The following is a 12,621-nucleotide window of genomic DNA, read 5'->3' as shown; positions in this document are numbered from 1 at the left end:
CATTGCGCTCCTTAGGCTCCTGTGTTTACTTAAACACATCATCAATCGTGGTTTAGTGCTTCTTCAAGTACTATGCATAATATATGCTCTTTTTTCAGGACAAACTTACACTTTCAATACTGAGACAAATTAAGATGCTACAGACAAATTCTGTTTTTTCAGTTATGAAATGTTTGAAAACATACAGCTTTTCCCACCACCAAGTATTTTGCACTACAGACTGCAAAAAAGGAAAGCAGCACTTAAAACAAGCCAAGGCACCTGCAGAACTCCAATGCAATCATTTTAGTAGCTGGACTGTGGCATAGTTCAAGATACACCTATTCAACAAATACCAAGATATGGTTTCCTTGATGTGTTTTGGTGGTAGAATTACAACTTTTAGTCTCTTAAATATTTGAATAGGGCACACTACAAGTTGTGTTTTTAAGCATTTCTCATCAGTGGGCAGACGGCCTGCTGCTGTAGCTCCTCGTACAAATCATTGCTGTAGTTCAGAGATTGCCTATGCGATAAGAGATTGCAGGCTTGAGTCCATAAAATAATTTGACTACTATTGTTCTTCTCTGGGAAAGAGAAGCTAACACTTGACGTCTCACTGTACTAATGGCATATTGCACATTTCATAGTAATATTTTTTGCACTTGATTCTTCTGGAATGGTGACATGAAACGTGATGCATTTATACTAACTGTACTGGTTCTGTTAGCCTTATTTATTACATTGGATCATAAAATCTTTTTTGTATAAGATGGGGAAACAGGTCATGTGTTTATTTGTCTCTGGTTTGTGGCTTGCAGATACTTTCTGTTACGAACAACACAGAATGTGCGAAGCTACTGGAGGAAATCAAATGTGCACACTGCTCACCTCATGCCCAGAATCTATTCCACTCACCTGAGAAAGGGGAAACATCTGAAAGAGAGCTATCTCTTCCCTACCTGTGCAAAGACTATTGTAAAGAATTCTATTATACTTGCAGAGGTCACATACCAGGTAAAACCTATAACAAAATATGGAACTAAAGGATGTCTGCTTTCAAATGTTGATATTGCCTGAGCAGTCGTAGATCCAGGTCTTTAGCTAAGTAAAATCACCATTGATATCGAGGAGATATTGCCTAAGCAAAAACAGAATAGCTCAGGACCTCCAGGGTGATTTTTACATGGGGAGGTAAACATTTTGAGCACTTTCTTGCCACCTTCCTATTAAACTCTCCATGAAACTCAGGATTACTTTTTGTCAAAGGCACCTGAAAATATCTGAAAATATTACCTCTACTGGTATGCTACTGTGTTCATTCAAATCATGTAAACAATTATCTGGCCATCCAAAAGGCTGTCCTAAAGTACATACAGCTTTAAGATGCAAGAAAGAAAGGATGCTGGCTGTCCTCTGTAGACCCTACAAGCTGATGAGTAAAGTGTTTTTTCTGGGTTTGTTACCCTAGAAACTGGTGTATTTTTCCACAGGGTTTAAAGCCCATTGAAATCAAAGGGAGCTATTTGATAGACTTCTGTGATCTTTGAATCGGTTCCAACATGCTGTTAACAACCAAATTCTTAACTAACCTAACACTTCCTCACTGCAGTCAGTAGAGTTAGCTGGACATAACCAAAACCAGAATTTGACCGGTGTTGTCTAGGGCAGTCACCAAATGTGTGCTATCACTTGTAACTAAATCAACAAAATAACCACAGAAGATGGTTCTTTTAGAAATACTGTTGTAATACACTATTATATTAAATAACATCTTTGGTATTCTCAATAGTAAATTATTTATATGTTTAAGGCTGTCATTTTTAAACTATGCTTTTTTCCTTTTCCAAACACTACTTATAAATAATGTCACACAGGAGAAAATAATTAAACTGCTAAGATTTTTTTACTAGCAACACAGACTGGAAAGCAGAGTTAATAAGGATGTGAAAAATGAATTTATGAATAGTCATTTTTGACATATGAACGCAGCTTTGTAATAGAACATAAACATATTTGAGTAAAGGGGATAGTTTAAGTGGATGAGATTTGGAGGAGGGTTTTTTAATTGCGTGTGTACAGCGTGTACTTGTTTTCTCTGAAATCCCGAGAGTGCAGGGATTTTTTGCAGCGTTCTTTTATTGGCTTGAGAAAACATTTTGAATTGACTTACTTTTTCCCTTTACTGTGGTTTAACATGTATCTCAACCCATTCAAATATGAAAATATTATTATTGTCTTTATAAACTAAGGGATGTTTCTAAGGCTTTCTTAAACCAGCTGTTTCTTGCTCTTTATCACATTCTCCAAAGCAAAGCAGAATAGGTCACAGTTGCCAAGACTGCCTGCTGAACAGCGATAATAGATTAGATATTCTAAATGTTTGGCCCATATAAGAAATCAGCACAAAGACTTTTTTTTTGACATGAGTTTGTAACTAATGCAAAGGATTAGCATATTCAGCAGAGCAAGTCCTTCATACTTGTTTTGTGAAACTCTCTGTTTCTGAGGAAACAATTTTTTTAATTGGAAAAAGTGAAAGGGTGAAAAAGGAGAAAGAACGAGGAGAAGTAGGGAGGGAAAGAGAAAGAGAAAGGGCTGAGCAGCACAGGAGCTATAGCCACAGGAACCTCACTCCTCAGATCAACATATGTGGTGACGAATGACAAATTTATTTTTCTACAAAGTTTGTGTATATGTAAAACTGCTGAAGTGCATCAAGATGTCAAGTGCTTTTTGTGACCACCCAGGTTGCCTTGAAAGATAACCAGATGAAAGCCTAACTTTAGCACTGGACAGAGCACTGTGCTTTGCAGAAAAAGAGCTTACATACTTTAGCATCAGTTAAAATAGGATTTTTTCCTACGTCAATCAGATGCTAATAATCTTTCTATATAGTGGTTCTGAAAGTGGGCAGTACTAAAACCAAGTTGTTGTGTACTTGCATCACCAGCAGAGTTAATTTAGTTAGTTTTCTGATTGGTACACATGGTTCTTGATGCCTATACCAGTATTTCATGAAGGTATTAAGATTCATGTCCCGCTTTTTGAGAAGACGGCTTATAGGGTTTTAATATAGTATAATATGCACTCTAAAATATGAATAATTAAAAAGACAGCTTACTTGTGTTTTCTGTTTTACTTGTGAGACCCATATATCCCTAACATTTATTGCAAAATAAATAAAAATAAAAATAAAAATTATGGAAGCTATGTTTTCAGTTTAGCCTGGAGGATTAAACAAAGAGTTGGAAATTAACATGCCCCCAAACTGGAGGTCTCTGCCAATGATTCACTGTGCATTTGTTAAAAAGTCAAATAATTACTTTTCCTTCATTAAGGAGTGCTAATTGTTTCTGAACACCAATACAAAGGATTTTAAGGAAATTGCTGACTACAAAAATAATTTTAGCCCTGAAGCCCTAATTTTAGCACAAATCAGAAATTTTAATAGTGATTCAAGATAGCAAGCATTTTTTCTAGAACTGAAATTTTAGCAGTACACATTAACCAAGAAGACTGAGAAATTATACATCAGTTTTTTGATGAGTTTGCTCCAGAAATTCATTTATTGTTCTTTTTGCCTTTGCAAAGATGAAAACTGTAAGTAGATCCTCGGTTCGTTCTTTTGAAGATAGCAGTCTGCCCACCAGTTATGACTGTATCAGAATTTCCATTGACTTCTTTAGCAATTTTGAATATCCAAAGTATAAGTGGACCAATTCTTTATTGAAGCAGAATGACCAGAATAGCTGTTAGGATTTTATGGATCTGTTACTGCAGGAGGGTGGAATGTTTCACAAAATCTCTGAGTATAGAACTTCCCTGCTTCATCCTGGCTGACTCTTCTCATTATTTCTCATCCAATCATTACTGCGAACCTCAGTTGCAGTGATTACTGATGAGGAGCTGGAGTTAATGAAGTCTCTTTAAACAACAGGAATTTTAAGTTTTCCAAGGTCAGAACAGAAGACTGTCTAATATTTGTTATTAATATGGCCACGTAAAGAAAGGCATGGCTGATTCTCCCTTTCAGCATGAGCAGAAACTTGATTCGTGCCAGTGGAAGCAACATATTCTAAGGAACAAACATGTGCCTCTGCCACCCGAGGATATTGGACAAATTTTGAACGACATGCTCTCCATTATTTCCATTTGAAGAAATGGATTCCAGATGATTGTGTGTGAATCCAGATCCAGGCCCAGATCTGAACACAGTCATTGCCAGAAGAGATGCTAGATAAGAATTTTTTAACTCCAAACAGGAGCACCTCGGCCCAAAATGGTAGAAATTTTCTGAGAAGTTCTGCAGCCCACGCAACACTTCCTGAAGTTCTAATGTAGTCAACTAATAACCATAGTCATCACAGTCAACTATTTTTGAAGAGAAAAATAGTAGCGTTGCTGTTGCTAATAAGAGCAGCAGGGGGATTAACCCTGGCACTACCTTTGTGCAAGTACGTGCAATGTGTCAGTGTGACAAGAGGGCCACTAGCTGCTTCAAAATCAATAGGAAGTGATGTGAGCTACCACTAAGCCTGTTATGTTTTGAAAAAATCAGTGTGGAATCACTTCCTTGATTTAGTTTTCCCTGAGAATTGAGAAGAGAGAGGAGAATGTAGGGTGTTTTTTTTTGTGAAAAAAATCACATCTACCTGTCGGAAATGCAAACCAGGAAAAAAACAAACAGGCAAAGGCCTCATCTACACAATACAGAACTGTATGCTTATGGTCAACAGTGTAGCAGGAATAAAGTAGGCGAGTGTGATTTCCATATGCTCTCTAAGCAGGTGCAGGTCCATGCAGACAAGTGGATGATACTCAATCCTGTGTGCTGTGCAAACAAGGGAGTGAATACTAACTTCCCTTGTCTTAAAGATCAAGACAACTGCTACAATTAAGTTGTATATCAGAAAGAAGAGGCAAGGTGATGGTCAAGCAGGGAATTCAGCAAAGCAGAATTTAGTGAAGGCAGGATAGGAATAATAAAATTCAGTGTGAGGAATAACCGACCACAAATACTTGTGGAGAGAGGAGGTAAGGATCATACGAGAGCAAAAGTTCTTTGAAAAAGTTTGAAATCATGCAGCTTATTCCTGCAGATTTTAACAAATAAGAACTCAGAAAGACTTCACTGTAACTCTCTTAACTGAAAGGTTTGTTTATCAAAAACTAGTCGACTCTGGCTTGCAAGACATTTGAAAAGTACAGAAATGCAAGCCGATGCAAAATCCAACAAATACAACATTTAAATATTGTGTTTAATTTTCCTTTGTGATTTAAGTTTTCTTTTTTAACACGGGAACTGCTCTGTCAACACACGGAATTGGTAGGAAATTTGTAATGGTATGTATTACTCCTTTAAAATAAAGTAATATGTTCAGAAATTCACACAGGAATAAATGTCACCATCTCTATTGGGCTTAGCTCTCACAGAGGCAGTGACAGAGCTGGATCTGAATAAACTCTGCCTGAGAAAAACAATATTTTTCCCCCCCACATAATTCCAGTGCTTAGGGGCGCTTGTCATGGACCATTCTTACGGACATTGTACAAACACTGAAGAAATTGGCAACCTCTCAACTAAAGACGTCACAAATTAAGCATGATAAAGGAAACATTAAATAGCTACTATCAGATAGGAAAGTAGAAGCATCTTATTTTAACTGTCTTTACTGAAACTGTATGGCTAATCTAGCATATGGAACATAGAAGCAGATTTTTCTGGTAACTTACTGTTTTCTTATAGAACAAAATTCCATCCTTAATGCACAGGTGAAACTGTATTTACAGAGGTCACATTCCTTCCAATAATGCAACAATTTAGCGATTTACAGACTGATTTTCATAGTTTAATTCAAACCTGTTTTTAAGAACATTTCTAAGGAAATTGGAATGTAAGTCTTTTTTCAAACCTGCTGATGGGTTTGCTAAATAGCAGACCCTATAGGCCACTGTAGTGCAAGATGTACCTAAATGCATGATAAAATATTTCATAAAGAAAACAGATTAGTCTTACATGCAAGAAAAGGCATTGCTTAATGCATTACTCAATTGAGTTTGCATCTGATTGTTATTTGAAATGCACATGTACTATGTAAACAATATGATCATTGTATGTTCTCGGTTTTTCTGACTAAAGGTAAAATTCAAGCTAAGAGTAGTTTATTTGTAATAAATAGTAGATGATATACTTAGAAAATTCTAGAAATTCTCAGAAATTGTACACCTCTAATTCACTGTTGCATTTTCTGTAATGATCTCCTTTGCCTAGAGAAAGAAATCACTGAAGAGAAAACTATGTATTCTTAAGTCAAATAATTCAACACCAAGATTGTAGATTACCTTTGATTTTGGCATTATATCTACAAAGCCTTGGAATACCAGTCCATGATTATATCAGAGTTCCTCTTCAGTTGTTCCACTTGAAATTGTATCTCACATTTTCTCCAAATAACTACTATAAATTAAAACCAGCTCCTCACAAATGATATTTACTGAAGCTCAAATCATGGTAATTAAACTTTTATACCACAACACACTACCATGTGTTTCCAGATACTATTTTATAGAAGCCAAAGGCAGGCTTTGTCATATTATTTGTCCAATATTTTTAAAGGAAGATGCATATGAAAAGAAGTATAGTTGGGTGGGAAAGGCTTTCCACTCCACAAAAATTCTGGGATCTAAAAAATTTTCCTATTCCACATAAGGAAGAAATTGAACTCTTTCGAAATTTTCCATGAAGAAAGCCACAGAGAGACCACCCCAGGATAGCTAATAAAGCAGTTGTTAGGACATTTACTTGGGAAATGGGAGACTTAGGGTCACACTCTTGCCTGACAGATGAGGGGCATTGACCTGAATATTCCTCTTCCTAATGAAACACCCTAATTACAAGACATTGGAGTATAGTGATATGAGGTTTGCTGTCTGTTTCTCTCTTTTTCATTTAGACCAGAAGTTTCATCTTGGACCAGAGACAGCATTTTAACTAAAATTTTGTCAAAACTGATAACGTTTCTGAAAAACCTTTGCTTTTAAGGAATTGGCATTTTCCAAAGAAACACAGCTGTCCCTGATCAGCTCTTATTGTAAGTTGTAAGCCAGAGGTTTTATGGGCAAGATCTATGGATTACTGCATTATTCACAAGTGGTAAAGCCATGCATAAATTAGGCCTCTAATTCCAATTAAGTGCTAATTTTGTGTATTCCATCAGTTAGGTCTTGGACCGTAGTACATCCTAACATTGTGCCAATAACACTAAGAGCAATGAAGGTGTCATAAGACACATTGTATTAACATCTGTTTTAGTAAAACAGTGCATATGTAACTAGCCAAATTCTATCTTAGATTCAATATTAATGATTAAAAACTGGATGGAAATTACTAGAAAAAGGTTTTTGGACAGAAAGATATTTTTGCTGTCATTACACATAGCGTAGTATCAGCAGTGTCAGGGATTTTCCTCAAAGGCTTTTGTTTTACCAACGTCTTGTTTCCCTTGTCTTCAAACTCCCTCCCATTTTAACCTAAAACCTAAAGACCACCCTTCATCCAAGCCAGCTTAAAGCCAGCTCCAATGCAGCATGAGACACGTCCCTTTTCTCAGGGTTGGGGGCCGAGGAAGTAGACGTTGCGATGGGACACTGCCTTCACCCACAGCACTGTCAGGAGTCAACCAGAGGCCAGCTGCATGTCAACAAGGTGCAGTTTTAAGCAGTACTTCTTGCTTTCCGAGACAACTAATTATTCACCTCTCCGACTGATGTCTGGTGCCAGCATTCCACAAAGTCTTTACTGCATGTCTTTTACAGAGGTCTTTACCAAAGTTTTTACTACAAGCCACTTTTTTGTTATTAAATCACTGAAGAGTTACCATTTTCATTATTTTTTTGGCATGACAGATAGTAGCAAAAGATACTGAGTTCTGCTAAAGCAATATAAAAGGGATAAGATACAAAGCTTAAAGCAAGAAAAAAGTTAAATGAAAGTTGCTCAAGCTATTTTACAGCATATACTACACTTCATTAGTAGGGTTAAAATCAGGAAAAAATATATGACAGCCTTAACTCTGAACTTTGTCCCTTCATTTTTTTTATGAGTAACTGTAGTGTCTTTTTGAGTTGTTTTTTTCTTATTTATGCACACTGAAAATAAAGTTTACTACAGATACAAATTAAAAACTATAAAAGGTAATAGTCAGTTTGTATTTATTCAGAGCAGGCCTTTTTTGAAGATAGTACTTTGTTTAAAACCACTTCTTTTTCCACTCAGAATATAATCTATTTAAAGATTAGTTTGACGGCACAAAACTGCAGACATGACAACACACTAAATATTTGTATGCTCTTTTGCATTTTTAAGGTTTTCTCCAAACTACAGCTGATGAGTTTTGTTTTTACTATGCAAGAAAAGATGGTGGTGTATGCTTTCCAGATTTTCCAAGAAAACAAGTGCGAGGGCCAGCTTCTAACTCCTTGGACCACATGGAAGAATATGACAAAGAGGAAGAGATCAGCAGGTTCATAAAGATAAATGCTGTTTAATCTGAAAACAAACAAACAAACAAACAAACAAACAAAAAACAAAGCCTGTGGTTTTCACAGTGAACCAGCTCAGTCTGTGCTTATGCTCAGCAGCTGTGTTTTCCAGATGGTACTTTCTTTTGTTGCAGCTAGTGTACGTCAAAAGAGAAAGTTACATTAGCTTCAATATTTCAGTAACATTTGATATTTAAGTTACTAATAAGGTGTTAGAATCTTGGTTTGATCCACCCTGTGGATCTCGTTTAGGGTCCACACTGTGGATCATACATCTTTCTAGGATGTCATTTCTACCTGAATTTACCATTACTAAACAACTGTAATAGATTTATTATTAAATTATCTATATTACGATTTTCAATGTATTTCTTCTGTGTATTTTTCATTGTGAAAATAATTAAATTAGATTGTGTAAATAAACTGTCCCATCATAAGTCATTAATGGACTTTCAAAGCCAAATTTTGGCAAATTGTAGAATTGCTGGAACGTACTGTAGAATTTTTATAAATTTTCTCTTTTACCACATTTTACCTATTCCTCTACATTTTAGATTTAAAATGACTTAATTTTCTCTTGTATACAAGAAAAAATTTGCTTGAGTGAAGCATAAATTCATTTTCAGTATTATCTGTGTGCATACATTCAAGGAAACAATTTATTCTGAATTGTATGACTGTGTTTGTACTACCACTACAGAGCAGTCATTTTATCTTTTAGGGACATTGTCGTGTCATGGTTATGAGAAAGAAGAAATTTCTTATTTTTTTTTCCAATTTTTTTTAGAAAACACAAGCACAACTGCTTCTGTATTCAGGAGGTTGTGAGTGGACTAAGGCAGCCTGTTGGAGCAGTACATTGTGGGGATGGATCTCATCGCCTCTTTATACTTGAAAAAGAAGGATATGTGAAGATTTTCAGTCCTGAAGGAGACATAATCAAGGAACCTTTTTTGGATATACACAAGCTTGTTCAAAGTGGAATAAAGGTTGGAATTTTTACTTATCTCTTTCTGTTTATATTTTAGCCTGTATATGGGGAAAAAGGGAAGAAACTTTTTTTCAGAAATTATTTTAATTTACATAATAAAAAGAAGAGTAAGGACAACAGTCACTACAGCTCTATCTGGCAAAGAAATGAAAACTCTTCCTTAATTCACAAGGGGAAAAGATAGCAACTGTCTTCACATTTTTCTCTTTCCCTCCATTTTTTCCTCACTTCAAATTCGGAAGAAACTATGCAACACCGACACCATGTAGCATTATGTTTGTATTTTCACCCTATGTGTTCATTTCTACTGAATTTGGTTGAGTTTCACTGTGATTCCAGTGGGAGCAAGTTTGGGCTGGAGCATCACCTGACCTGCGGGTGCTCGGTGAGGCCCCGGGAGCCAGGGACAGGAGAGGGCCTGGGGAACACTTGAGGATGCCAGGAGAGGCTGCTTGGTCCTTCTTGGCTCAGCCTCAGATGGGAAACAAGCCGTCCTTGATGGGAGGCTGCCATCAAACAGTTCATATTTGAGATGCTCATAAAAAGTCACTGACACTCTAAATTTGAACATGTGGGCAGATTGGTGCAGCAGCATTTGTGATGCTTAATGGCTAGACTGCTCCTGGCTTTCGTGGTCAGGGGCGTGATTGTGAATGGGCAATGATGGGAATCCATGGGAGGGTGGAGGTAAGAAATCAAATCTAGGTATGAGTGACTTCTACTGGAAAACTCCTAAGTTTATTGGCTGATATTTTACTCATGAAATGTCTTAAGTGTTGTTCCATGATGATTTTTTGTCACATTTTAGAGTGGTAATACAAGTAAAATACAAACAACAAATTTAAATTGTAACAAGGTTTTGTGTAGATCAGTCACAATTGGATATCATGGATGAAAGGTATACTGACATACTATTGACACAGTAATTTTAAATAATACTTGTGGCAATCTATATTCAAGATATTTAAAATGCATAGAACATGCTAACTCATTATTTTGTATTTCAGCTATAAGATCACTAAGCTAATTTAAGATAGCCTTTTCTGAGAGAAATGGTTTTGTTCTATGCTGAAACGAGATAAATGAAATATATGACACTTTTTAAAGGAAAAGAAGCAATTCATATGATACTGTGATTTCTTGAACACTTCCCTTTCTGTCTCCTGCCATTATGTCCAGGATACCAAAACAAAAGAGATTCTATGAGGGATCTTTTTCAAAACCAATTTAAAGCTGATTTGTATTTCTTATGTGAAAATTCTGATAGTTTGTGCTTGTGAAAAACTGACGCTGAAACTTTCTGCAGAACTTCTTTCAGTCCCAAATAAACCTTCCTTGAGGAAGCTTTTCCAGCTGGAACTCGGAAGCAAGACTGAATGCAAAACTGATTTTCCATGCTTCTGAATAGGCAATAGCCTAGTTGGGAAGACCCTCAACAGATACCCTCCAATTCAGACACAACTTCTTGTTCTGTTTTAAATCAGTGACCTGATCTTTTTAGTCTCTTTACTACCCTAACCATTATATAATACTCTAAAGTGAATCTGTTTCAACTATAACATTTTGTGTAAATAATGTGACGTTCTTTTAGCTAGAAAGACTAAATCAGTTCCCTTAGATAACAGTCCAGTGCTTAAGGATAATTGTATTGCAGTGTTTAATGCAGGCTGGCAAGAACAGAGGCTTTATGTACTTCACAGATAAGGAGAAAGGGAATGTGCCTAGAAGCAAAACACCAGCTTTTAAATGGAAAGAGGAAAGGAAAAGAATTTGAGGAATTAGTACATTATATAAAATAGTAAATAAATAAACAGAATAAAACAAAAACCACATAACCCAAATGCTAGTTTTAAAACAAGGGTTCTCAAACATTTTTATGTTTATCCCCTGCAGCCTGATTGCTATAATTATTGTCCTTTACCTACAAGGATACAAGACCACTGTGATGAAAGTAACAATTGGTCAGACACTGGAACAGGCTTCCTAGAGAGGTGGTTCAAGCCCCAGGCCAGTCAATGTTCAAGAGGCATTTGGACAATGCCCTCAATGACACGCCTTAACTTTTGGTTGGCTCTGAAGCGGCCAGACAGTTGGACTAGGGGATCATTCTAGGTCCTTTCCAACTGAACTATTCTGCTCTGTTCTGCTCTGTTCTGCTCTATTCTATTCTATTCTATTCTATTCTATTCTATTCTATTCTATTCTATTCTATTCTATTCTATTCTATTCTATTCTATTCTATTCTATTCTATTCTATTCTATTCTATTCTATTCTATTCTATTCTTTCTATTCCATTCCATTCCATTCCATTCCATTCCATTCCATTCCATTCCATTCCATTCCATTCCATTCCATTCCATTCCATTCCAATTATTTTATCAAAATAAAGTCCTTGATGGGAATGTGATTTTATTTGCCTTTTATACAGTTTAAAACTAGAAATTGGTAATGGAGAATACTACGTGGATAGACAATTCTCTAGCTGGCAGTGCTGATAGTCTGCAGCCAGCAATTTACAAAGACACCATGCAAAACATTGCATCCACATGCAAGGTGTGAGAATCACAGAATGTCTCCTCTGTGTCTAGTTGAGCCATGCTTCTAATGTAAGGTAGATTAAGTTGTATGCATACATTTTGCTCAACATGCCTTATTCTTCTCATATAGCAATGCAAGTGAAAAAGTAAAATGAAATTAACAAAGTTTTAGTTGTCAAACTCTGGCCCATATGTTGCAGTGAAATGTTTTGCCAAGGTAACATGTTGTGTTTTTTTTTAATTCTCTGTTCATTTACACACATTCATAGATGTTAATTCAAACATCTAGTCAGTTCCTGTGTAACATCATCCACACAATGTTATTCCTGAATTAACATCAAGACTGTTCACTGAAATAAACAAAAACTCTTCACCTTTTTCCAAAGCTTGGAGCAACGGTGGCAAGACAAGGCAAATTATTCTTTTTCTGTAAAAATATTGAATTAGGACTTTGTGTAATTTTTCTTTTATATCCCATACTAAAAGTAACAGTTTATTTCCATTTTGTACTTGTATCTGAAATACTAACGAATACTTATCTCTACTGACAACAGTCAAATATTTTTTCA

General features: G+C 36.0%; 1 protein-coding gene across 3 annotated transcripts in view; it reads left to right on the top strand.

The window, feature by feature from the left end:
* HHIP (hedgehog interacting protein) overlaps positions 1-12,621 on the top strand; it is a 78,872-nt gene that overhangs the window by 6,417 nt on the left and 59,834 nt on the right. For all 3 annotated transcript variants that reach the window (XM_080588664.1, XM_080588663.1, XM_080588665.1), the window contains exons 2-4: positions 801-996; positions 8,348-8,504; positions 9,311-9,512. In XM_080588664.1, coding sequence (XP_080444790.1) covers positions 801-996; positions 8,348-8,504; positions 9,311-9,512 — 555 coding nt within the window. The remainder of the gene's footprint in view (positions 1-800; positions 997-8,347; positions 8,505-9,310; positions 9,513-12,621) is intronic.

This window comes from Anser brachyrhynchus, assembly GCF_964034855.1.
Source record: "Anser brachyrhynchus genome assembly, chromosome: 4".
NCBI lineage: Eukaryota > Metazoa > Chordata > Aves > Anseriformes > Anatidae > Anser > Anser brachyrhynchus.
This window is presented reverse-complemented; position numbering and strand designations above follow the sequence as displayed.